The following is a 27,280-nucleotide window of genomic DNA, read 5'->3' as shown; positions in this document are numbered from 1 at the left end:
CCGTAGGCGCCGGAGCTCCTGGAGGGAGGGGCCGCATTTGCTGAATGTGTTTCATCACCCATGCGTAGCGCATGAAAGAATAGCATCTTAGCCAGCTGTTCGGAAACCACGGATTCTGGGGAAGAGAACTTAGGAACGATCCTGCTTGGGTAACCACATGTCCCATCCTCTCCTGGAGGTCTGGGGACAGGGGACAGCTATCCTGAGAGCTGAAAAGATAGGAGACCTTGGGTGGGATGAGGGCTGTGCCTGTCTCAGCATGTCCCCTGGCCCCTGAGGATGTTGCACCAGCTCCCTTAGGAAGCTCGATTGTTCTGGGATGGACTGGAGGGGAGCCTCGGAGCTGCAAGGCGGATGGCCATTCCTTCCACAATTCCAGAGCCTTGGAACAGATGTTTTCTGGAAAGGGGCTGATATTCACAGGAAAGAACAACCCAGGAGGATTAAGGCCCAGGAAATCAAGGCCCTTTGTCGGGAATGCAGTCCGGGGAGGGGCTTAGACCACAGCCAACAGACTCAGGGAACTTTTAAAACCAATGGGTCCACCTCCTCAGTTTCTGGACAAGAGTACTTGCTACAAAGTTCAATGCTCAGTTGTCTGGATCCCAGATTCTAACCCCTGATATTGTCCCTCTCCTCATTTAGTCCATTTGAACCTCAGACCCCAGAAACCACAGAGATTTGGAGGTACTCTCTCCTGTTTTATTTTTAATCCCAGAACGTGAATTTGTCACAGGGAGCCACTGCTTACAACCTTATCACCTAAAATGTTCCTTTGTAATTAAAGCACATTTTAATATTGAAAGGACATTGCCTGCCTCCTGGGAAGATTACTCTGACAGCTCTGACCTCCTGGAAGTGTTTCTAGGGAGTGGTGGGTATGCCTAGGGGCGGATATAGCCACCTCGCAAGAGTAATTATTCTCTCCGTGGCTCTTGGCACTTAAAGGTGCAAAGCCACGTGATCAGCGCTGCTGATGTCACGCTGTCTCATTAATGCCCAGTTCTCAGAAAGCGAGTTCCTGAGCAGCCGTTTGCAAAGTGTGGTCCTCCGGCCGGCAGTGTCCGCATGACCTGAGAACATGTTAAAAAATGCAAATTCTCAGACTGCATCCCAAACCTACTGGGTCCAAATCTCCAGGAATGGGGTTAAGGGATCTGTCTTAACAACCCCCCAGGTAGTTCTGGTGCACGCTGAAGTTTGAGAACCGCTGTTCTAGAGTTTAATATCAAAAACGACCCCCGCCCCCAAACAATGGGCGTTTCAACAATGGGCGTTACCTGCATACAGCACGGAAGAACTTCCTGCGTCTGATCCGAGATGATTAACTACAGAGCACCCGTATCTTCCTTGCTCTTTCCTCGTAGGGCTCCGTATCTGTAAGTTTCCGGTTCCATCCAAAACCACCCTGCAGGACAGTTAGAAAGAGGATGCATTCGTGGAGCTCGTTTAACTGCCTGAGGATGACACCAGGTCACAAGAAAGAAGACTCCAGGTTACAGACTTCGGGCCGGTAAGGACCCCAGAGGAGCATCCCGTCGGGTCTCCTGCCTACCGGCAGGAAACTACACCAGCTAGAGAGCGGGAAGGTCCTTCTCCTTGTCTTAAACTCACGGAGGTGGCGGGGCTGGACGGTGCTTGGAGACCCAGTCTTCCTATCTCACTTGGCATAAGAACAGATTTCTGGACGGACTCAGTGCTCCACACACCATGTTTTAAAAGAGATAAACTAGCAAACCTTAGTTTGCTGAATGTTAAAACCCTCATTTTCTGCCCAAATCCTTCCTAACAAGGTGTGGATTTTTAATTCATATTTTCACACTGGGAGTGGGTCTTGAGTTAATGCCGCCCAGTGACAGTTACACACTCACTGTCACACTGTCACTGTAGGAAGAAGTCAGCAGAGGTAACAACACTACAGCGACATCGCACTGGATGGGACCACGCGGCCGACAGGCGGGGCCGACCTCTGCGGGCTCCTGCTTCCCAGTTGCTGAGGCTCATAAGCACCTGCGTGCAGACGCCACCTGAGACTCAAGAGTTGGTCAGGTGAATCCTGATGGGGGACTGATTATTCAGGGATGGAAAGGAGGGCATGGTCTGCTTTTGTTTCAATTTAAATGTTTTTTTTTTAATGACTTGAAATTGCTTCTTAATGGTCTGAATCAATGATCCATGTAGTATTTTTTCCCCGCCCCCTCCCACTTCACTGATCTTAGCAACACAGACTGTTCTGACCACTAAATACTATGTTTCTTCATGGACAACATGAGCCCATTGAGCTAGGCCACCTCTCCATTTCTTGTCACTGCATGTTGCTCATCCTCGGGTCCAGCCATAATGGACCTCTCACGGGTTCCAGAACATTCCACGATCGCTCATCACCCTGAGGTTTTCAATATGTTGCCCCTCAGGCAAACTCCAACGGACTCCCTGACTCCTGGACCAAACGTACTTTCACCTGTAAACCTTTCCCCAACACCCCGAGTTATCTTCTGCCCCTCTGGGCTCCTGCTGCTCTGGTTCTTGTACTTATTTGGTGAAATCTCTATTTCTTCCCACTAGATTGTGATCGTTTCAAGGGCAGGGACCAAATCTTACAGCTGTGCATTTTCTGGGCTTATTTAGCACAGTGACTTTTATACAGCAAATTCTCAAAAACCTTTGATGAGACTACATGTATGCTCGCTCAGAATGGCACAGAATAAGGGCATAGAGGGAATGCACTAGAAGGATGTGAGCCCCGCTGCCACTCACACATGGAATCTACAGAAGGGGGCAGAAATCCTAACAGCTGAATTGCCCAGCACAAAACCAGGAGTATGGCAGAGTTGCTGCCGGTAGGGCTGGACTTTCACTGTCAAATCCCTATAAAGGAATAGCTGATTAAGAACAAAAGTGTAGCTAGTAACTAGAAAAAACAATACCCTAAAATGTTTTCTCAGATCATTTCACATATATGTTGTATCATTTGGCAATTCTCAGAAAATGCTTTTATTTTGTAGGCTTCGATTTTAGATGCAGTGAGAAATCACTGAAGTCAGGAATAGCTGAGCCCAGTGACCCTCGTTGCCAGGGGGAGCCACGCAGGCTTGCAGCCTGGACGGGTCCCTGGGCTGGAGAACCAGGGCGGGGAGTTCTCACAGGGATCTGACCTTGGCCTCTGCTGTACAGCCTTCATCTTGAAGCAACAACAGAGCTGATCATTCCATCGGCACCAGCCCCCGGGGCCCACCCACCTTCCCTTCCTGAGATTTCTTACTCAGCTGGTATCAAAACATGCTTGTCTATACGGTTTCCTCTTATTGGATACAGGCTCTCAGAAACATGATTCCATTTCTGAACTGCTTCAATTGGAAAGCTTTGTGAGATTCAGAAAAATAAATACACTTACTTATTTCAGAAAAATATATCTAGAAGTGAGGACTTTTGTTACATAAAAGATATTAAGCATAAGTTGAACAATTTAGGTAAGCTTGAAAAAAAAATGGAACTGAAAATGGATCTTTTTGTTTTTTCCTCTTAAAAATCAAAACAAAAACTTTTAATGGCCCCATGGAATTGCTTCAGATGTCAAGTGGCTGATTCTTAAAGTATGACAGAAACACATCTGAGTAGGCGGCGCCATGTCAAAACTTCTTTATATAACCTCCAGGAGTCTCAGCCTCGGACACTAGTGTTAATTCCATTTGATCAAGTCAAACTTTTTAAAATCAACTGACTTCAACAAACATTTACCTAAAGTGGCCGTGCCCTAGCGCATCCCCCTACTACTACGGCCATAGGTCAGCTGATCACTTACCTTTCTCAGCCTCTGTTTCCTCACCATTTATAAAATGAAATTGTTGAGCAGCCCTCCTAGGGTGGGGCATGGACCACGGGGGGCCATGAGGCCAAGGCTATTTTCCTAACAACACTAAGGCATCATTTGCCATTTTCGTGGTGCTGACATTTGCACCGATAGTAAGGGTAGTGGAGGTAGAAACTGCTGGCATGACAGCAGGAGCCAAAGCAGTGGGCCCTCGGGGCCCCAGAAGTCCCTGCATTCCTGACCACCACACGCTCGCAGCAAAAACAAACACGCCAGTTTCCCCTAAGGATGTCCTTAATGAGGCAGTAAATCTCATTAATTTTACTAAATCTCAGCCCTCGAGTGCAGATGTTTCTAAGATTCTGTGTGTACACACACAGCCCTTCTGCAGGCCTAAGTTTGTCGGTGTGACGGTGTGAACGGGTAGCCGGACTAGTTGCTTTTCTTCGACTTGAAAGAATGACAGATGAACTATGCTTACTAGGACTTGGGTATATAAGCCAGATGTTTTTTTTAGATGAATGAAAATGAGCTGGACAATTCAAGGAAAGCATCTGACAGTACTTGTTGACTGTGATAAAATTCAAGCTTTCAAGTAAAAATCAAATTTTGGGAAATTTGTGTCCTTCAGTGTGAGTCTGGTAACTTTCCAAAACTCAGAGGCTTCTCTGATGAGATGAGACGGGTAGATGTTAAAGAGTATGTGTAATTTTTACACTGAATAATTACATGTGTCAACATTTGGAAGATGTATATAACTCAGCCAATATTTTCCAAATGCACAATGCACAATGTCATAAAATTTGAATAGGTAAAAGATTCATTGAAAGTTCAAGATAAACCAATAGATTTCATTGTAACAGAGTATCAAAATTATATGGTTTCAGATTGCACGTTCCAATAAACCTATAAGATACTGCCATTTGTCCAGTTTTAGTGCAGTAATAAAGAATAGCCAATTATCTGAAGAGGCTATTAAAATATTCCTTCTTTTTCCAACTAACATATCTGTATGAAGCCAAATTTTCTCTAGAATCTCAACTGAAACAACATACATGAGAGATGAGTGTACAAGCATTTATGGGGACCCAGCTGTATTTTATTAAGTCAGGCATTAAAGAGAATTACAAAGATGTAAAACAATGCCATTGTTATCAGTAAATCTTTAAAAATATCACTTTTCAGAAACTGTGTAATTTATGTAAACATGTAATGGGCTACTTATTGTTATTTCTAGATAGTTTAATAAACAGATATTTTAAATGTTTCTTGGTTTTAATTTCCAGTATGATAAGCATCAATAGAGTTAATCACATTAACAAAAGCTCTTTGGGTTTCTCAATCCCTTTTTGACTTTAAACAGGTCCTAAGATCCAAAGATTTGAGAATTGCTAAGCTAGTTGATCTGGACGGTTTATTCCACTTCTAAAACTTCATTACATACTGTGTTCAAAGTTCCAGGGCAAAAAATTTAAAAATGAGATTCGTCTTACATTTTCATTCTAAGACATAGCCTAATAATTGACTATAAAAAATTGAATTTTACCTAGATTTCTTTTACCTAGATTTCTTCTGATGTTTCACATGTTGGGCTCAATGTACAAAAGGCGTGACAAAAATAAAACTTGCATTTCTAAAGTACCTGATGGTCTGCAAACAATTTCACATCTGCGGTTCTGTTCGTGTCTCTTAACAGTCCCTAGAGGCAGAGAAGGTACAGCTTCTGCTTAAACGCAAATTAAAAGAAAGCAAAGCATCTCCAGTCCTATGTGCACAACAGCAAGATTTAGAGGCAATAGAGAAGGCAAACGTGAATTCGTATTTCTGTTATCCTCCGTTATTTTATGTAAAATGAATGATACGTGATACTCTTGCACTGATACAGAGAACACAATAAAATAAATGACTTAATACTGTGTTTCGAACATCTCAAAAAACTTAGAGCCTTATCATCTTATTTTTGGATTTTATAAAAAAAAATTGCACAATATAGAAAATTCCTTCAGATGCCAGATCTTTCTACTAAGGCCTTGTGTGATATTCAAACATTGCTGGGGGTGTTCAGGAGATACGGTGCCTGGGTCTGACTGGCCCTGAATTAGTCATGTGATTCTGTTTCTCAATGACCTCATCAGAAAACAATTAACCCCTGCCCTGCCCACCTCATGGAGCTGATGGGAGCTCAGATGAGGGGCCTTGTGTCCCAGATCTGGAAGGGCTGTGAATTCCAATGTGCAGTTCCTACCTGATATAGGATCACTGCAGGTGTGTTACTTCCTGATGGCCTTGTACTGATTTTGTCTGAATGCTCTGCAGAGTGTCTACACGTGCTTAAACTCAGGCTTCCCATACCCAGTCTTGCATCACACCTACAGGAGAGTGACTGGGACAGTGTGATTTAACTTCACAAATTCCAGTGCATATATGATAAGCACATCCTAACATTTTGGAGTTTCTTTCCCAAGGAATCCTGTTGGAAACACGTTCTTAGAAGAAGGAATCTGAAAATATGTTCAAGGAAGCTGCAAACATCATTAAGAAAGTATCACAAAGTGAACCATCTAGAAGGTATCCCAGAAATTCTTACTTCACTCACTTTTCTGAGGGTTGTATGGGTTCTCCGTCCTTGGTCCATGTATACGTGGCCCGCCCGGGGGTAACAAGCTCACACAGTATATTGACGACCTCCGTCCTTTCTGTAATGTAAACCGTCCCGCCAATCCTTGAAGTCACTGTTCTGTTAAATGAGACTGAGGAGGGCTGACTTGGCCGCACGAGAGCCGGCCCCTGTGGCTCGAAGGTCAGCTTGCTGGAGTGCCTCCCACTGGAGCTCTGGGGCACACTTCCTGTCTCCCCCCTCAGCTGGGCTGCGGGGGGCACCTCCCCGTCGGTGCCCCTCCACCGCAAGGGGTCTGGCTGCGCCCTTGCTAAGTCGGCCACCAGCTGGTAGATCAGCTGCGAGGCCAGGTCGTCACTGACCTCTCCAGCGTCCAGGAGCTGGCTCATGTTTCTTATCAGCTCATCGAACTGGGCAGCATCCATGCTGTATGCTCCCTGCTTAACGGCTGCTCCAAACTGCTTATTCCCAGACTCCCAGGAATCGGTGTTCCCTGCAGAATCGCTGCAGTGGCCCAACAGAGCGCTCAAGAAAGACTGCTTGTTGACCTGGCCGTGGCCCAGGTGAAGCTCGTTTTTCTTACTCCACATTTGCCTCATCTTATGCCACGTGGCCTCCAAACCATTGGCTTCTTCGTGGTCCAGCCCGGGATACTCCCTCCCGAGCTCCCTGAGGGCTGGGGCTGCAATGAGCCGGTTGTCGGTGCCAATGAGCTTGAGAACCACCGTATCTCGTGCGGAGCCCGCGATGCACCGGTACACGCCGATGTCGGGGGCAGCGAGGCTGTGGATCTTCAGCGAGCGTGACTCGGTGATGCCGAGTCGTCTGGAGTTCCGCAGGCAGCGGCCATCCTTCTCCCACTGGATCAGAGATTTCTGGAATCGTCGCACTGGGCATTTGATAATCACAGACGTGTTGGGCAGCAAATACGCCCTGCCTCCAATAGTCAGGTTGATGCGTTTCTCCTCCCTCGTCTGAATATAGACTCTCTGGACACCCAGGATCTGAGGCCCCTGCTTACCAAGTTTGACCTTGACCTCTGGTTTCATTTCTACAGGAAAAAGAGGAGAGAAAAGAAAACACAGGCAAACATATCAATAATGAAAACTTCTTGACAGCAATCTTCCAGGGCTGATCTATGTCAACAAATGCATCTTTTGTTCCTTTTAAAACATTTGAGTACTAAAACATGAATAATGGTTTACATCCTTGGATGGGTAAATTCCTCAACTACCTAGTCTTTAGCAGCAAAGAATGCACGTTTGACTGAACCACATGAAAAGATGTGCAATGCCGTACAAAGCCTGGAGGCCTGAGGTCAAGTGCTTCCATCAGCGGGGGCTGCCTGGCATGGGTGTCTCTGCTGCCTGGCAGGGAGGACCGAACTGGCATGGCCTGGCCACAGACACCAGGTCAGAGGGAGGCAGCAAGCGTAGGGAAAGGGCGAATGCATTCGGAGTTTGTGAAGAGGAGGATGAGGCTGACCAGCAGGTAAGGGGCCGCAGAAAAGGCAGCACAGGCCACAGGCCCTCCGAAGCCAGACACATCTGTGTGTGCATCTCAACTCTGCTGCTTGGACGAGTCCTTCCACCCCTCTGAGCCCCAGTTTTCTCACCTGTGAACTGTGGGTAATGTTAGCCCCTCCATCAGAGGAAGCCGGGTTGTGATTATCTGCAGTAAGTGCACGGCGCAGTAGCGGGTCCCTCACAGGCTCAGATATGGTGGCTGCAACCCCTGACAGCTGACAGGCAGGCCCAGCCGACACGCAGCAGGGCAACCTGCGGCGGACTCAGAGGTGAGCTTGGCTGTTCCTGTTCCTGGGCATCGGCTCCAGGTAACGGGCTAGAGCCAACGCAGACCCTCCTCAGATCCTGTCTGCAGGAGAAGAGGCTGCTCCCCCGCGGCTCGCCTGCAGGAAGGCCTCAGCATGCTCTGTGTGGCTCTGCAGTGACGGCCTGGGAGTGATGGGGTTGGAAGTCTGGTTCCTATTTGGTGATATGCTTAGGTCTGTGGGCAGTTGAGGGACCGGCCCAGAGGGCCTCCTAGCACCAGGGAGAGGGGACACTGGCTCACATCGAAGGTACTGCTGGGTTCACAAAATCAAGCTCTTTGGGGCCTCGCTACCTGGGGGGCCCCAGTTGCAGGTCCTCCTGGTTGGAGCACACAGGCGCTAGCTATAAACAGCATGTGTAGTGGTGCTCAGGTTTTCCAGAACAACTCCTGGAGTCCCCCTGGGGAGCTCACAAGCGCTAGAGGGTCGGCTGCCTGCCAGGGTGTGGTGGTGCCAGTAGGTTCAGGAAGACAGCAGGGCAGACCCATAATTTCCATGGTAGAGCATGTTCTTGGTGAAGGACAAGCGCACTGAGTTTACATGTAAATTCCATAGACATGCGATTGGTAGGCAGGCCTCTCGTCCAGAGTTCTGCCTGGGGACGCTCCCTGGGCTCATCTAAGTGGAGCCGGTGTACATGTCTCCTGCCGTGCTCACAGCTCCCACCGTGCACGTTTCCCTACCAGATATGGAGTCTCCACAAAGGATGTCAAGCTCACCTCAGCCAGTTAAGGCGTATAGATTTTCTTTTTGGTTGACAGCATAGAATTTTGAACTTATGTTGTTCAACAGAGACCAAAAGCAGGAAAAAAAAATGATGGAGGACTCCCTGGTTAATTTGTAGTTCATCCATTATCAAGGGCAGAGATGCTGTGCAAAATAATCAACAATGTGCACAGCAAAGGGCACCATCAGCCAGAGCAGATGCTGCAGGGGCCCTGGAGCGGGTCTTGCTGAAACACTGCTTCTCCGAGTGTTCCCCCCATCATTGTTAGATTACAGGGATGTCAGGCAGCTCCAGGAAGGGGGCCCAAGCAGCTGCAAGACAGTCATGGCATTGAGGCAGAAGCTACCTAGCAAGCCTTTGGGAAGGAGTTCCATATTTTAACCGCCAGTCTTGACACACTGGTGCACAAAGGTTCAACAGCACCTCCGATCACAGATGCTCCAGGCAGAGGCTCCCAAACTTTGCTGCATGTTACTATTTTTTTCATCACAATGCTGTGGATCCCATCCCCAAATATTTTGATTAATGGAGTGCAGCCTGGCATCAGAATTCCTTAAAGCACCCAGTGGCTGAAATGCACAAGCCACAGTAGAGAGAGAGGTGTTCCTGACCCACTTTCTTTTACTTGAAAGATAGTTTGATGGGATGCGGCTGGTCAGATGGAAGGGAACATAAACAGGAGCAGTGTTTTCTCTGCAAACCCGCCAAAGTCTTTACAACCGCAGGGTCTTCAGTAAGACCGTCGCAGGCTCTCTCTCTGGGTAGCACCAGGAATCATTGCGATCTGCTCCAAGTGATTAGTGCATGTCGTGTCCAATGAACACTGGCCAGGCTGCCTTATCCAAGATAGCTGTTGCTCTTGGTTAGTCTAGGGCCACATTTGTGCCCACATGTACATGACCGTGAAATTCAAGATGTAATCATGCATTCGCCTTGTCTGGCTCCTTTTTTATTGCATACCTGATTCTAATTTTAGAATTCAGAATTAGAATTTTAGAATATCTGCTTATCTGGTTACATTTTATGCATACTTCTAAGTGGCCTGTTGTCATAAGGCAGGGTATGTGTGTGTGTGTGTGTGTGTGTGTGTGTGTGTGCAGCCTGGTGCCAGAATTCTCAAAATATACATAAATACATTACCCATAATATCCACACACACATGTGTATTATCTACTATAGAGCTCTCTTATTATGATTTAAAAGGTTTCAGCTGTGGGGTCACTGGCCCCTCGGTGGTGGACAATGGAGAAGATCGATGTGCATGCGGATGGCTCTGAAACTCATTCTTCAAAATCAGAATACAAATGGGGTCGAGATCAGACTTCTGAATCCATGCAGTTGAGGAATGTGTGGACACACACTGTTTCGGTAGCCATGGCTGGTAAGGATGAGGTTGTAGCCTGAGTGTTTCTGATCCTACTGGGATGGTGCAGAAGCCCAGGTGGGGAATGAAGACACTTGCCTGGCTGACTGGCTCAGGCCGAGGGTGACCTGAGGCTGCTGTAAGCCTGGTGCCCAGGTCTCAAGCACGGAGATGGCACCCTGACTCCTGAGGCAGGTGGGGAGTCTGCAGATGGCAGGCAGGCTTCAGCCACAGTGAAGAATCTGCCAACCGGCTAGGTGCACCATGAGAAGCCAGCCGCTTCCTCTGGCTGCATCTCCACCCCACTTTAAGTGCAATTGCTCATGCAGAATACAGAGCAGCTCACAGCAGGTGTGCCTGGGGAGTGGCCTGGGATTCAGGCCCTGCCAGGCTGCACAGCTCCACAGCCCGGGCCAGTCCCTCCCTTGGGACCCCGGTGAGTGCCTTCAGAGCAGCGCCTGCAGCATGGCGTCATCAGACAGTTCTTGGGCGACGGCCGCCTCCTGCATCTAGACGTGCCCCTAAGTGCCACGCTGGCCAAGCCTGACATGACAGGGCTGTCATGCACTCTGCAGGGTGGTCAGGTGCCTCGTCCTGCAGGCGCTGGGGGCCATGCGGGGCTACCAGCCCAACCCTCCACCTGGCCCACCACGCTGGATGTGAGATGCAACATCTGCAGGCTCTTCTAGAAAACGACAAGATCTTTCTTCTGGATGTCCCCCTTCTGGGCCTCTGGGCCAGCCCACCGTACCCACTAAAGGCCAGTTCTAGGTGCTCAAGGCCATGTAGGGCGATTGCCTCAGCTCCCTGCTTGCTTGCGTCCTGTCCTAACTCCAGTCATGTCCCTGCCACGGCTACATCTTGGTGCCAGGTTTCTGCCCCACGCCACCTGGGCCGGGCATTTACACTTGGTCTCACCAGCGCTTGACTCTGGCTGCTTCCGAATAGGCCTGGCGGCCTGTCTGCCTTCCCATCACCCCGCCGGAGGCCCGCGCCCCGGAATCCGGCCCTGAGGGTGCCGCCTGGCTGGGGGGATGCACCCCTCCTACCGGCACCGATGGTCTGACAGGCTCACGGGGGCCTCTCGCAACAACCTGGGCCATTCCTCTGGCCCCCTTCAGGCTTGTCCAGGGCCAGAGGCAGAGGAAGCGGGGCAGCGGCTGCAGGGGTGGCTGTGGGGACCCGCGGAAGGGGCGCAGAGGCCGAGCTGTCTGGGAGATGCTGGAGTGAACGTGGCCCTGGGCCTGAAAGGGGCGCCCGCCCGCTTCACTGCCGAGGGCAGCCCGCCTCTGCCCACAGTGCCCCACGGAGGGCTCTGGGAAAGGCCGCCCCCGGCCCCCGGTGACAACTGCACGCCTCCCTCCAGGGCCCTCGTCACCCGCTTCAAAGAAGCCCCCTCCCCGCTTGCCTCTGGCCCTTGGTGGGTGACGGCTGCCCCTGTCCAGGCTGCCCCGGGCCGCTGCCGGCCCTCTGCTGTCAGTCCTGGCCACCTCGTCTCTCTCTCTCCTTGCACTGAACTTCTCCCTGGCGATCTTGTGGTTGTAACTCATCTCCAGGCTGATGCCTCCCAAGTTTATCTGCGCAGCCCAGGCCTCCCTCCGGGGCTCCAGACCTAATCGTCCACCGCTTACTAGAAACCTTCTCCAGCAACCTCAAGCTTAGAATATTGTAATCTAGACACAGTATCTCTGTCTCCCTGTCCCTTCCCGATTATCCTCCTCTCCCTGGAGTTCATGGCATCACTTTCCACCAGCTTCCTCAAGAAGAGCCCAGAGAGGCACCCGGACCCCGCCCTGCGCATCGGGGTGTGGCCCTGTGCTCTGGCTCGCGGGTGTGAGACTGTTGGTGTCTATTCCAGCCTTCAGTGCTGTCCCACTGGTAGCCCCAAATCAGCCCTGATGGGAGAAATCGCACCACAGAAATCGGCAGAGACAGCAAATGACGGCTTCCTCTCCCCCTTCCTGCCTGCCCCACCGCTGGCCATTAGACATTTCCAAGCACACCACGGTCCCCGTCTTCAGCTCCCAACTCCAGTCAGGCATCATGTGCTCAGATTAGACCCTGGGAACATGGTTAGAATTCATCCGCACTGCTCCTCCCCTCACGCTCTTCCCCTGGACCTGGCCGGATTCCCTCAGCCAGGCTCACTGCCTACACCCCCATATTTATCCAGTACATCTGTACAGCATGTATCTGTACAGAGTAAATAAACCAAAATAAAAGCAGACCATATCATTTCCTTCTTGCATAAAGTCTAAACTCCTTAGCATGGGTTCTACATCTTCCACCGCTGACTTCTCAAGCCTTCTCCTGTCATAACCCATCCTGAACCTGTGCTCTGGCCCTACGGAATTCCTTGCAATTTCCGCAAACATACGACTCATTTGTTGTCCCCTGCATCTGCCCCTGCTCTCTTCTGCCACGTTCTCCCAAACCCTCTCTCCCAAGGGCCTGATGAACGGACTCTTATCTTTCAGAACGCTGCTCAAGGGTTCCTCCTTCATGAAGCTTTTCCCGGCCCCCCCGCCCCCAGGGGTGCTGACCGCCACCCTCTCATCCAGTAACGGCACCGATGGCACGTCACCCTTCCTGGTTATCATATTTATCTCCCACTGAACTAGGAGCTCTTAGAGACAAAAGAATGTGTCTTTTAATTTTGTATCATAACATCTAAAACACAGTGGCCCCTGAGGAGTACTTGCTGAATGAATTAACAAAGAAATGCCATCGTGTGGCACTGAGAAGGCTACACGCCCAGGCAGGAGAGACATGCCTCTAGCCTAGGGCACTGCGCCAGGTGCAGAAGATGTATCACAAGTTACCCCACTGCATTTTATCCTGTCTTGCAGCTGTACAAGGTCTTAGAGAGAGGTGGTGATATCAACATAACTAATGTTTTTGAGCCTTAAGTATGTGCCTAGTACTGTTTCTAAACACTTTATAGGTTATTTTTTCTCAGAACAATCCTGTGAGGCAGGTGCAGGTACTAAGCCCATTTATAGATGAAAAAACCGAGACTCGCAGAGACGACATAACCTGCTCGATGTCACAGGATGAGGTCTTGGAGGAACTGGGATTTGAACTCAGGTGAGTCAGCTGGACCGCAGTGTTACATGACCCTTCAGAGATAAGGGCAACTGAGGAAGACTGCTGGGGAGGGTGGGGCTTGTGGAGGCCTTTCAAGAACAGGGAGACATAAGTAAGTCACTAGATAAAGTGGAGAAAAGAATTCAAGCAAAGGGCAAAAAGAAGCCTAAGGTGGGAGAAGGCTGGGATTATCTGGGGTGAGGCCGGCAGGGGTTCGGCTGGACTGTATGGTGCTTAGAACATCTCTGCCACCTGCCCTCCCCCCACTGCACACCCAAATGGTCAAAATGAAGATCGAGGAAGTCCACTCCTCCAAAGAGGGTGCTTAAACCCAAGGCACCGATTGAGACACATCCCTAGAAGTGGAGCTTTAAAAGAAATACAGATCACAGCACGGCTGGACTTGGTTTTTCTTGTCCTCAGACACCCTTCGGTGATGGAGGGATTAGGCCTATAATCAATACCATACACGTCCAGTCTGGGAAGCAGAGTAGGTAGACTTGAGGTGAAGACATGAGAAAAGCAGACGGACATTACACCACACAGCCTTGATATTCCTACTAGACTAAAATACAAGTTCATTAAAGAGATGTCAGTGCAGTAACTAGGACATAGCTGCTATGGCGGATTTTTAGGGAATTCTTAGGCAACAGGAAAAAACACTAAGCTGGGCAGCAAATATGCCGTGTGTCTGATCAGCATGGTGGTATTATTCCTTTGGCAAATCTTAGTATCTCAGGCCAGGGGACCAAGTAACAAACAAAAATCACCCAAAAAAACAGTATCAGCTCAAAGATGAAGGGCAATCAGAGTGGTGGGCCAAGGAAGGGCACAAAGCATCTGCCTACCGAACTGGGTACGGGAGTGACCAGAGAATGCCAGCTAAGAGGAGTGGTGTCTAGTGAAAGAACAGAGAGCTCAGGGACAACAGGGACGGAAAACCAGAGGTCACAGACAGGCATTAAAGACACAGGCAGGCTTGCAGTGGGGGAAGGTGAAGAGCAGGATGTTATTTCTGAGTGCCAAGGAACGGGGAATTCTAAGAGGTCACTGTGCCACGGTGTTGGGGGTCTGTGAATTGACGATGTTGGAAAAAAGGTCCTCAGGGTGTTAGAAAGGTCGTCATCATGAATGCTGACTGGCTAGGGAATGGGGTGGGTGGGGTAAAGAAGAAATACTACTGCCTTTTTCCTTCTTTTTATTTTTTTCTCCCTAAAACTCGCAATTTTATTCTGGCTCTCCACTGCATGCCATAATAATTTATAATTCCGTCTTGTACCACACTGCATGGCCGAATAACCACGACGTATTCCCACATGTTATTCTGTGATTATTTTAGAGGAAGCTCCAATCTTACCTCTAAGTAATTACTTCTCCTTTAAGGCAGTTTACGGTCTAGTTCCCCTGCTAGGCAAATGCCCACAATTAATAAAATTCAGACAGATAAGCAGCTCGCGCAGCATCATACCGTGCCATACGCCACAAATATTCTTGAGTTCCAGAACATCATAAAACTTGGAATCTCCAATTTGGGGGATCTCAAGATTTTTTTAATCTGTCCTCAAAGAATTCCCAGAGAAAAAAGTTAACATCGTCCATGAGTCAGCAGAGAGGCAGGAGGAACCCGGGCTCAGGAATGAGACGGACCTGCGGTCAAACAGGCCACGGGATCCAACTGGCAGCTACAGGCCTTCGGTGAGGTCTCAGGCCTTGTCTAAGCCATGATTCCTCCTCTCGAAATGGGGATCATGTCTGTCTTGCTGTGGGTTAAGTGGGTTAAACACTTGCAAGGAACTCCACACAGTAAGTACACAATAAATACTAGCAATTTTTTTAAGCTATTGTTTTTTTTTTACTTTGGGTTGTGAGATTTTCCAGGAAAGTCGTTGGCAAACTTAGATTTTATATGTGTATATAATATGTATATGTGTATTCTTTTCCTAAGCAACTTTAAAATAATTGTTCATTTCTGATTTTTTTTCTTATTGTAAGCTCAGGAGGGGACCTGAAGGAATTAATGTTTATTTTTTTTACCGATAAATAAAGACAGTGAAAAACAAAACAGGAAAACAGAACCCACCTCTCAGCCACACCTCCCACTACTACTCTGCTGCTTTATTTTCAGTGGCTGTAGGGCCCTCAACTCACCTGTCAGCTTCCTACCTGAAACATACGTATGCACCTGCAATACATATTGTCATGTGTATTGGAAATACAGTCGAATGCTACACACATAGTAGCTTTTGTATATAATGAAGCCCTAATTTTGATTCTTTATACTAAACTTATTATTTAAAATTAGTTGAGGAAGGGTCCAAATTATTTTTAAAACCAAAATTATTTCGTATTTTCATCCTTGCTGGTTTCAGACTATACACAAGAAAAGGTACTTAAGTACTTAAACATCCTTAACTCTTCTATTTTTAATAGAATGAATCCAAATATATCATTAGCAAAGTAAACCAAAAGGTATATTGGCTTCACTCCTACAAGGAACGCTCGTGAATTCTAAATAAAAGAAATGATGGTAAAGTAAAGGATATGAGGAAGTATAAATCCAAGCGAGGAAACCTCGAAGATGCATCTTTTAAGCGGATGAACGTCCCTTAAAACTGCCTCTTCAGAGAACTACATCTTGGTCTTCAACGTTGTACTGTTTGCCACTTAAAACAATTCTGAGTTCTGTCTGATTTGCTTTACCCACAGATTAGATGTGCTGCTGTGGAAAACAAAGCCACTGCGACAAGATGGACACAGTCCGCGCATCCGGTGAAGCAGGAACTTCACATACTTACTCCTGCACGCAGGCATCTGGCAAGGCCTTACAAGGGGGGCCGCGGGCAGGTCCCTGCACACCCTCTCGTTCAGGGGAACACGCTGGCCTTTGGCCGTCAGCTTCTGACACACCTGCTCTCTTCGCTGGGTTCCGACACCACAGCTCACAGAACACTGCAAGGAGAATTGTGCAACGGTTAGATGGAGCGTGAGCCACGTGCCCGGCCAGCAACAGCCAAGTCTCAGATGGTGAAACGCAGGGGAGTTTTATACGGGGGGTGCCAATAAGCAAGCTGCTTCCCAGGCTCGAAGGTCCCTCAGGACCTGGGGGGCCTTCCTCTCCTCTCCTCTCCTTTCCCCTGCCCTCCCTTCCCCCTTTCCTTCCTTCCTTCCACCTCGTCTTTAATTAGTTTCCAGGACTTTCCTGCCATGGCTCACTTTGGGCCCTGTTACTTTTGATATTGAATTTATTTATATTGCAAAATGACTTTGCTTTTGAATAAAAACAAAACATACCCATGACCAACAATTCAAGAAATAAAAAAGTATAACATTTTTTTTAAAACATCACCCAAACTGCTACTCATAACATTAATGTTTGATGACCAGTGTGTGCATAGCAGTAGATATTTGCTGATCATTTCGTGTACGTGTAACTTTAATTAACAATTTTAATGCAATTTTATTAGGCGAATTAGATAAAAAGAAACTAAGATTTTTAAGGTTGTGGAACATCTTTTCTCTTTCTCCCCGCAAGTGAATAATTCTCCAAAGAACCCTCTTAAGTTAAGAGAGAAGATAAAAGAAACCAAACAGAGATTTAGGTAGTTGTTTTTAATGACGTATCTTGACTTAGCAAAGTGTAGACTTGCTGCCGGGAAGGATGAGGAAACAAGCACGTTTGCATTTCCTCCCAACACCCCCCAACCTCCAGTTGGTTTCGGTCCACTTCTTTAGATAATGCAAGGCTTCTGATGCTCTGAAATGCAACTCCTGACGGAGGGGTCTTAATTCTGTCCTGCACCGACCTCAGCGCTCAGCTTCCATCGTTCTCGCCAGCGCCTGTAGTGCCTGATGCCCTCCTTCTCCTTCTGCCTCTTGGCCCTGCGAGGGGCCAAGAAGGGCCTGGGCTTTCCCGGAGGGGCTCATGGGAATGCGTCGTCCGACCGCCTCTCTGCTGCCTTTCGACATGAAGAGCAGCCCAGATGAAGAGACTTTCTGTGGGTCACACTTCCTTTCCCTTCTGAGTGTGCAGACCCCGTCCTGCTTCCTTCATGCACTGAATGCTGGGTGATGTGTGAGGCCAAGCAGGGGCTTTTTGTTGTTGCCCTTCCCTGCTCAGAGGCCCGTAGAATCTTTTTCCATGAAGCTCAGCTCTGGAAGCGTGCTGTGTAGTGGGTCACCTTTCTTGGGGCATGGTACCCCGTGACCACTCGCAGATCAAAGCTCCTGTTAGCGGAAGTTAATTCCCCTTTATCATCTCTGAACATTCTTTGTTCCACCTGTTTCATTCTCACAAGTATCAGTGATGCTTATCTGTCTGCCTTTCATGTCCATCACTGCTTCTAAAAACCAATTCGATATCTTTACTCCCTTCCATCTCATTTTATGGGAGTTATTCCAGCTTGTGCACCATATCTGTTTACAGTCATTTTTTTTGTGGTTGCTTATAATATAATTTTTATTGCATTATTTTTTTTGAACTTATTCTTTTCAGGTTTTTTTCCCTGGCTGGTCGTCTCCTTCTGTTGACTTATAATCTCCTTTTGAACTCAAACCTCACTCGGAAGCCACTCTTCCCCCGGACACCAGAGTTGTAATTGCTTCAGAAATACAAGCCTATTTGTTGAAACTTCACTCTGGGTGATATCTTTGTGATGTCATGTTGTGCACGTGACTCTTGCTTCCTGCTCCTTTCCCCTTCAATTTCCCCCTCGGTTTGGGTGCATAGATTTTATGCTGAGCTTTGAACGCAGCCGGCCCTTTGTGAATCACACAGTGGCGGGCAGTGAGCTGGGCACTTCCTCCGTTCATTGTCTTCAACTCTGTCACCAAATTCTTATTTCTTTTGCCCACATCTCTCTTCAGATTTGGGCACTCGCACGGGTGGTGTGACTCAGAGAAGAACCTCTGACACGCCTGGCTCATGGCGTAATAACCTGGCAGTCCCGCCCCCCTTCCTGCCCAGCACCTCATCTCCACAGCCTGGAGCCGGAAAGCCTGAGAGGTGCTTCCTCTGTCAGCAATGTCCCCCACCATCCTGCTAGGACGGCTCCGTCCCCAGGGGCAGCTTGTGCTTTGTCCCCAATCTGGGCTCTGAAATCAAAGAACTGTCACTTCCAGGACTGTCACAGTCCTTCCCAGGGAAATCTATACCCGACTCGGGCCCTGGGGGAGTGTCTGTCAGCTCTCAGCCTTCCCCCTCATTCTGGTCCAGATTTTATGGTCTCTGGCTGGTGGGTTTCCTGATTTATAGTTTGGGATTGTGGCCATTTCATTGTTCACTGAAGACAGAGTGTTCCCTCTCTCTCATTCTCTCTGTGGGTTTTTTGTTGAGTTTCAAAGGAAGGGAATGGAATTTTTAAAAATGCCTTTGTTGTCATCTTTAACAGAAAGCCCTAGTTATTAACATTTTTCCATACAGAGAAAAACTTTTTGTAAGTATTTGAACAAATAAGTTAAAATTATCATTCACCCAATTACGAGTTGCTTTTTTAACAAGTCAAATCATCATCTAGGAATTTCCCACACAAGAAAAATTAATGTCCACTTTTTATTAAACTACCATTGTTAACTATTTTTGTTCATGTAACACAGGGAGTAAATCATTGCCGATCTCCACTCAAAAGCCATTACTGATGATAAACATTTGACTTCTTCTCCCTATTATGAATGGGAGAATCATTTGTAAACCCCTTTTCTCCACAATCCTGAGAGCTGTACCTTCTGACTCCTCCAGGCCCAAGGGTCTGAGCATTCCCGTTTCGTTACCTGCGTTCCTTCTTAGCTTGGGCTGTAATTCTGGCAGGTTCTGTTGGGTGTTTCTTCGGGGCATAGGACGTGATCCCCTCTGGTGCTCACTGACCTTCCTGACTTCCCCGGTGGGTCTGCGGGACCTGGGCTGCCCTCAGCCGCACACTGGGTCCTGGACTGTTTGGCCTCAGCTGTACTCGCTGAGGGCTCTGTTCGGAGTAGGACTGTGTCCTGTGGTAGCATTTATTAGTGATTCTCTGTCTCAGGATTCGTGACCCTTTCTCTTCCTTTAATCTCTGCCTAGCAGCTACAGTCTCTCCTGTTGTGTAGGGCTTGGCCTCACTCGAATCACTTTGGCGGAAGTTGTTACTTGCGTGTTTTTCCTTTCCTTTGGCAATCCTAATTGCTCTGTTTCCTGTTGCTTGTTTGTTTTTAATGAGGGATTTGGGGATAGTAAACAACAATGCTGCTATCATGATTTTGCTTCCCTGGAAGGCTCCTAACCATTTTTAAAGGAACTACTGTAAACAGTTTATTCTTATCTACCATGGTATCTATCTCAAGCCGCATCTTGTATGACACTTTCTGGGGACCCGACAGACTTAGTTGTTTCTCCTCGATTTTCACACAGTTCTGTGGACAGACATATCTTTGGCTTTTTATACAAGTTTTCATCCGTCTGTCTCATCAAACTGGGAACTCACTGAAGACTGTATTCTGGGTTGTCTCAGTAAGTGTCTGCTGGCTGAGTGCCGGTGGCTTCGAGGACTGTGGCAATGACAAGATTTGGTTTAGGAGAAGCTTTAGAGGTCTTTTTTCATTTCCGTCAACAAGTATCTGCCAAGCACCAAGTGGGAGACACACACGTGCGTAGAGAGCCTGTCCCCTCCGGCAGCTACGATCCAGTTGAGAAAATAAGACGTATTCAGGTGCATGTGTGTGTGTATGTGGGTGCGAGGTTTAAAGTAAGTGGAACAGAGAGAAGTGTGAGGACCTGAATACACTGGGTATATTCTGAATGGGTTGAAATATAAGAGTAAACTGTCAGATTGCTTCTAGAAAGACACTTATTCAAGTAAAAGAGTGGTTATCTACATAGCGATTAGTAGTAGAAACTCATAATTAAAACCACCTAAAAAAAGAATAAAAGGAAGGCTTTAGACTAAACCTTGAAAACTGGAATATTCTTTAATTCACAGAAGGAATACGTGAACAGAGCTAATGCATATGGATCAAACACCCTGGATAAGACCCAACTAACTCTTCAGGACAATGATTGATAGAATGGATCTTCATCTAGAGATCAGATATGTCCTAGCTCCACCAGACACCAAATATGAAGATGAAGATTTCAAAAAACCTTAAGAAGCTCAACCAAGGTTCTTAGGCTTTGTAAAAAAAGAGTCCAGAATTTGGAACTTGCATTTTCCTTCTAAGTACCATCAATAAACTGCAACTGCCTTATCAGTAAGATAGTGTGTGTGCATGTGTGTGTGGAGCCCTTTCATGCAGCTGTGTGCTGTAAATGCTTTACGAGTTCTTGGGTTGCAAGCTGATTATAACACTGGCCAATGCCCCTGGCATACATACTCCAATCACGGCTGGTTTCAAGCTATCAGTCTGATGTCACTGAGCACGAGTTAGAGAGAGACCACAGTTGGCTCTTGCAAGCTGGTATGAGCCGGCTCCAACACATTACTTTGTGAGTCATAATTAATCATTCTATTGAAAATTAGCATGCCGTATTTGGAAATCCATGTGTCCAGGATATACCTTGAGCTGTTCTCCTTGAAATTTGTCATTTATAGAGAGCTTTTCCTTTGTACTGTGCCTATGGATGTATTTTAAGAACTGAAGAGCCGGCAGGTATAGGTAACTGAACACAGGAGTTGAAGAAGTCAGAGACGCTTACATGGACAGTAGTGCCCTGACAGTGATGGGGAGTGACAGGGCCGGCGGGCAGGAGGAGGGCATCCCTATGCTTCCCCACGATGAGGAGGGTCCTCTTCAGAGAGCTGGGGGTGTGGTATTGAACTAAAGGTTGGAGTCTGTTCCTGGAGATGGAGGATCACTTGTAGAAGTTAGAGAAAAGGTCAGGACACAGAATCAACTGTGCAGGGAATCAGAAATTCAGGGATAGAAATGAGAGGATCAAATATTGAGTCTTGGAGATTTGAGAGAATATGAACCAGTTGTAAAGATGCAGTCTTGGTACAGCTAAGAAGTACCAAGAAATACCAAAAAGGAGAAAGATGAAGGGAGACAAAATGGTCAAATGCTCCATCAAAGTGCAGAGAATAAAGGATGAGGAAAGTTACTGGATTTCAGTCAAGGGAACGGGGCCACAAAACAGGCTGCAGGTGGTATGTGGGTCACAGAAACACACCGTTTGGGAAGCTTGCCCCATGTTAAGTCAATGCTCCTTTCTTTAAATTTGAAAAGCAGTGTAAGAGCTGAAGGCTCCTTTCTGCCTAAGACGTGGTTCAGGTTTAAGGAATCAAGGAAATCTAAAGAAGCAGCAAGTGAATAAAGCCCAAACATGCCATGAACTGAGCTAGTGTCCCGGAAAGGGGACTTTTCCAGTGACCGGCCTAGAGGGCCGGCTCTGCGGAAAACGGAAATTCTGGCGTGACCCCTCAGCCTATGTCCCGGGTTAGTGGCCAGTTCCAGGGCAGGAGGGCCCGTATGGAGAACCCCAAGATGGACAGCTGCCCCGAGTGAGCCATCCTATGGCTGAGGGACTAGCGTGACAGAAAGCGCTGAGAGGGTGGCAGCTTGGCACCAGCGTCCCTGACGTCACAAAGCTACTCTGAAGTGAAGTTGCTGCTCACAGAAGAAAAGCAGAACCAGGTAGGAAGCCCGAGCTGCAGGGCAGCGCGTGTCAGCTGCACCCAGGTCTGAATGGAGGCTTTTGGTCTCCAAGATCGAGGCCGGCTCTGCCTCCCCGTGAGTGTGCACACACCCGCTCTTCCAGCCGGAGGTTTTCTGGAGACCGGGCCTTGCCTGGGAGAGGGAAACGTGTTGATTGTGCTCATGCCGACCGCTTTGAGCGGGCACAGCCTGCTCTTGCCTGAGAATGGTTGCCTAGGAAACGGACCTAGGGCAGGTCCAGCCCTGCTCAGGTGAGTGACCTTCTCTTCAGTTGCCTCTGGCTCTAAGGAATGGTTCGTTCGTCCTGGTCAGCAGGCCTGAGCCTGTCTAAAGATCACCACGCCAGCACCACTGCCTTTCTCCTGAGTTTGTAAGGACCCTTGAGGAAGAGTGCTTACCCGCTCAGAGCTCTCTTGGGCCCAAGGGCTTGTCAGCAATCTCAGAGGCACTGGCCCCAGGGACACCGTAAGCCAGACGGGAAGACCATACCAGCGGTCAGGAAGTAGCTCCCCATTGAAAGGCAATGAAGACTGGGGCCACTGTGAGTTAAGGCAGGGAGATGCTGCATGATTTCAGGGCATGAAGGGCTTCACAGAGGGGCGAAGCTTAGAGCTGGACCCGGGATTGGAGGACAGTGACCAGAGCTGAGGAACAAAGGCAGGAAGGAGAAAAACCCAGCCACGGGTGCCACTTCTGTGGCATAACCAGCCACCCAGGTTCACCGGCTCACAGAGGAAATGAACAGGGGGTGTCCCCCCATCTCGTCTCTGCAAGGCCGGTGGGAAGAGTTTGTTCCAGAACCCAAGGTGGAACTGTGAGGGACTGTTTGTTCCTAGAGCAGCACAGCTGCTGGGTCAGAACCCCGGGGGGCTCTGGGGGCTCCCGGCTGCGCACAGGAGCCAGATGCCTGGCCCCGCCACGGCCCCTGCTCACTCCCGCCCCTCCCATTCCCGCCTCTGCCCTCAAGGGGGAGCAGCAGCTGCCCCGAGAAGTCATTTCCCAGGCCGTTCGCAGCTCGGGCACACGAGGATGAGGGGCGGCCTGGGAAATGTTCTCAAACCGGAACCGTTTCACTACCCCTGGGGACCCTGCTGGCACGAATACCGATTCCGTCGGTCTGGGTGGCGGACTCAAGATGCCTCCTGCCTTACGAGCTCCCAGCTTGTAGGAAGACGCCACCTTGGCGGGTCCCTGTGTCACGCTCAGGGCAGCAGGGACACGAAGCACCCCAGGACCAAGAGCTCTCTGCAGGAAGCGGTGGCCTCCCCTCCCCGCGGCTCCGTCCCAGCTTCGCGGAGACGGGCGCCGGACGCCTCAGCTCTGACAGCGGGGAGCAGCCCCACTGCACTGCTGGGGCTTAGCTGGGTGACCGCGACCGGTGCCGCCCCCCCACCAGCCTACGCAGAGGCCTTCCGCCAGGCCTGACCCAGACCCAGAGGAATTCCCGAAGAAAAGCCGTCCCGGGGCCTCTCCCTCTCCACGCGGACACAGGAGCAGAAGTACAGCAAAGCTTTTGCACACAAAGCTCCCCAGGGCGGTCCTCCATCCCCCCTTCCCCGCTGCAGCCCGGGAGGACGCCGCACCTGGGCAGCTGCCCGTCGGTCCAGGCCCTGCCTGCAGGGCGACCCAGCTCGAGGAGAGTCCCGGCCACGGCGGCGGCTCCAGCTCCTCGGAAGCCGGGCCTAGGGAGGGGGCGCAGGGACGGACCTGGGCCTCTGCTGCTCTGCAGACCCTGGAGAGCGGGGCTTCTCTCTTTTCTTGAGCCTTTTCTGAGGGTTTGGGGCAACATTTAAGTTAACCCTCAGAGGCCTATAGGACGAGGATCACGACCTGCAGTGTTAGTTAAGATATTTTTTAAATCCTACCATTTAATTGAGCCAGACAATTTAAAGAGGGGAAATGTAAAGCTGAAGAACACGCAGGCAGAGGAAGGTGGGCTTTCCCTAAGGAGGGTGGGCAGGGGTCTGTCTGCTGGGTGTCCCTATACCCAGTATCTCAGGTTATCCTCACAACCACCACCACACTTGGAAGGAAAATGGGGTTCAGACAGGTTAAGGGTCTTGAACAAGGACACCAGTTTTAGGCATTAGGCTGGGGTCCATCACGGGTCCATTTGGTGCAAAACCCTGTGCTTCTGCATCAAAGACATGACTGACCACACACCCTGCACACTAACCCCAGGTTTGAGTCCTAGCTCTACCCTTGGGGATGTTATTAACCTGAATGCACCTCTGCTTCCCCATCTACAGAAATGGAGACGCCTTCTTCCAGGGCTGGTGTAGGATGAGATGAGGGTGGCAGATGCGAGCCCAGCACCATAGGATTCAGGACCATCAACATCAGGTACTGACCCTTCTCATCTGCGGAGACTGTGTCTGTTGTCAGACTGCCTCTCCAGCCCCACTGGAGGTCGCAGACCTCTGACCCCACACCTCAACTACCTGCTTCTGCTTCTGTGCCAGAACCTCAGCCTGCCGGGGTCAATCATGCAAGATGGGAGCACAGGACTGGGTGCAGAATAAAGGGCTAGAATGCAACAGCCATGGGTTGAAGGAAAGCCCTGCAGGGTCCCCGGGGACTCACACATGCTTTGCAGGCTATGCGGCCACTGGAGGTTCTGAACAAGTGGGTGACTTGGTGGACACAAGGATGAGAACACTGGGGTGCGAGGAGGTTTGGTCACGGGTGGGGAGATCAGGGGGTGCACGACCCCTTGGAACAAAGTTGAAAGGCACAGATTGTGCCCCAACTTTGCCAGCCGTGGGAGCTCAGGCCATGTACTTCACTTATTTGGGTTTAATTTTTCCCACCTGACAAATCAGGGATCTTCGCTGGACTGCAGTAAATCCCGCCAGCAGGGAATCGATGCGCTGGACTCGGCTTGTCGCAAGTAATGTGAGCTTGAGATGCTAAAGGGCAAAACCGGCGGGTAGCAAGTGAATGCAGAGGGGCTCCGAGTGGAAATGACGGGGCTAATAAATAACTCTGTCCGAGGAGACGCAGGGAGGAGAACCGCTCTGACTGTGAGGGTATGACTTGGGCAGTTCCAGAGAAGGGGTGATGGGGTCTGGTTTAGGAGGCAGGTGGCGAGTCCTGTTTAAATAATACTGAGTCAAACTGAAGACGAGTCCCTGGGGGCCCAGACCAGGGCACCCGGCCAGCCCTGGGGAGGAGCGCACAGCCCCTGAAACGTGGCTCCCCAGCTGCCCTCCCCACCTCCCAGGGGCCCCAGCTCTCATCCCGTGGAGGCAGTGTTTAGAGGACAAAAGCCAGAAGGGGCTGCAGAGGTGGGGCCGGGCCTTACCTTGGCCCAGTCTCCCAAGGCTACGTGTGGAGGGCAGTCCGTTCTCGCACAGGACTTATGGGAAGATGCCTTGGGTCCCGGGCACCGTTCATCTGAGAGACTCAAAAAGCTGCCATCTGTTAACAGCTGCCGGCAGGTGACTCGCCGGTTCTGAGTTCCCCCGCCACATGTCCTGGAACACTGAGAAGGCGGGAGGAGGGGGTCAGAGGATCCGGCCCGCTGCACGTTAGTGCAACACAGAGCGCTCGCGGTCATGCCTGGGGCCCACAGTGTGCTGTACCTGCTGCCATTCCTCAATATGCCAGCTGGGAGGGCAGTCAAACTGACTGCAGGCCTGTAAGGCGTGGGGCTTTGCATCTCTGCATTCCGCAGGAGGGGCTGGGGACTCGCCGGGGTGCAGGCAGCACACATCTCGGGTCTGGATTCCAACACCACAGGTGGCTGAGCAGGGCCCCCAAGGGCTGGTGTGCCACCTGTACAAAGACAAGCAGGGCAAGTGACTGTCCCCCGAGGCCACATGCACCAGTCATAGCACGGACAGCTTCAGGTTCTCAGGGCTCCCAGACCTCACCTCCCATATACAGATCCGAGAGCCACAGCATCCCCATCAATTATGGGATCAAAATACAGGAACACAAGTTTTAAGGGCAAGAAATGTGAGGAAAGTGGTTAAAGATTTTACCCATTTGAGAAAGACCAGAGTAAAAAAGAAGCAGATTTCTCTCCATCCTACTACCATATATCAATAATAAAATCTTGGTTTTGTTTTGAACAGAGCCCCAAGGCAAAGATGATTTATATAATTGTCAAAAGAAATTTTCAATGCTTAAAAGCACACTTCAGGAAAATTTCAGGGCACCTGGATTCACTCTTTGGACTATCCCTAAGAAAAATTTTTTATGTTAGGATTGAATTTACAACACATACTATAAAGTGATTCCTTTCCAGTAAGATCTTGGAAAAATCAGGTTTTCTCATGAAACATCTGTAAAAATGAAAAACCAGGGTGGCTGCTGCTGACACGTATTTCCAAGTTCCCCTCAAGGACGAACCTCTCAGCTTGCAGTCCCACTAGGAGCACCTGCGAGGGCCTAGATTCTACATCCACTTCAACCCTGGACACAGAATTTTTTAAAGTTTCTGCTCATCTGTTGGGTGAAAAATTGCACATTATGGTTGTTTTAATTTGTGGATATTTAATTAATAGTGAGCATTCATTTTTAACTAGTTACCACAGAGATTTATCATGAGCAAACAATTTTACAATGCGTTAAGTTGCCATGGAAAGGATATTCGCTCCAGGGTTAGTTTATAATAGAAAAAAATAAAAAACTAAATTAAATTTTACAAAATGAAAGGAGACTATCTAGATGTTTAACAATGAAAGACAAAATAAATAATGGGCTATTCATACAGCATAGTGCCAGTAGCCATTAAAAAATAAAGTAGGTATATAGTTATTGGCATGGAAATACCTTCATGATATATTTTTATTAGAAAATGGACCATCCAATACCTTAGAGTACGATTATATTATTTTATGCATTTATATATAAATGCATGCAGAAAAAAATGTCCAGATCATTACATTGAAATGTTAACAGTAATGAGTTCTAAGTGAAAGATTTTAATTTTCTTTATTCTTGCCAGTATTTTTTCCTGACTTTTCTTCTAATAAACAGTCATAGTTAGAAAAAGTCAATTCTTTGAAAAAAAATTAGTGTTTTGTTTATCTTTAAAAATGTTAGTGTTTATCTTAAGGTGACTTCCAGTTTTTCTGATGTCTGATTTTCTAGAATAAATATGTTTGCTTGTGTAAATAAGCAGAAAAATGAGAAATAAAAGGTAGGATTCAAGACAAATATAATAGGACAAAAAGTAAAATTTTTACTTATGAAGGCAAAAGTTCACAGTGAAGATA

At 48.7% G+C, this 27,280-nt stretch overlaps 1 protein-coding gene and 1 long non-coding RNA gene across 15 annotated transcripts in view; one reads left to right on the top strand and one right to left on the bottom strand.

Moving 5' to 3' along the window:
* Positions 1–27,280, bottom strand: part of ADAMTSL3 (ADAMTS like 3) — a 258,020-nt gene that overhangs the window by 45,769 nt on the left and 184,971 nt on the right. For 9 of the 14 annotated variants that reach the window (XR_008994674.1, XM_057494774.1, XM_036931908.2 and 6 more), the window contains 5 exons: positions 25,640–25,832; positions 25,360–25,539; positions 16,232–16,385; positions 6,408–7,479; positions 1,281–1,408 (listed from right to left, as the gene is read on the bottom strand). Coding sequence is in view for 12 of the 14 variants with exons in the window: in XM_057494774.1 (XP_057350757.1) it covers positions 1,281–1,408; positions 6,408–7,479; positions 16,232–16,385; positions 25,360–25,539; positions 25,640–25,832 (1,727 nt within the window). In the remaining 2 variants the exon portion in view is untranslated. Of the gene's footprint in view, positions 1–1,280; positions 1,409–6,407; positions 7,480–16,231; positions 16,386–18,983; positions 19,953–25,359; positions 25,540–25,639; positions 25,833–27,280 lie in introns of those variants that run through there. The other 5 variants (XR_008994675.1, XM_057494779.1, XM_057494780.1 and 2 more) reach the window with 3 other exon arrangements.
* LOC130681492 (uncharacterized) lies at positions 16,322–20,655 on the top strand. The gene is made up of 2 exons (XR_008994681.1): positions 16,322–16,460; positions 20,384–20,655. It is a non-coding gene; the product is annotated as an uncharacterized LOC130681492 (long non-coding RNA).

This window comes from Manis pentadactyla, chromosome 18, assembly GCF_030020395.1.
Source record: "Manis pentadactyla isolate mManPen7 chromosome 18, mManPen7.hap1, whole genome shotgun sequence".
In the NCBI taxonomy this organism is placed as follows: Eukaryota; Metazoa; Chordata; class Mammalia; order Pholidota; family Manidae; genus Manis; species Manis pentadactyla.
The sequence above is the reverse complement of the archived record's forward strand: the minus strand, read 5'-3'. Positions and strand labels throughout refer to the sequence as shown.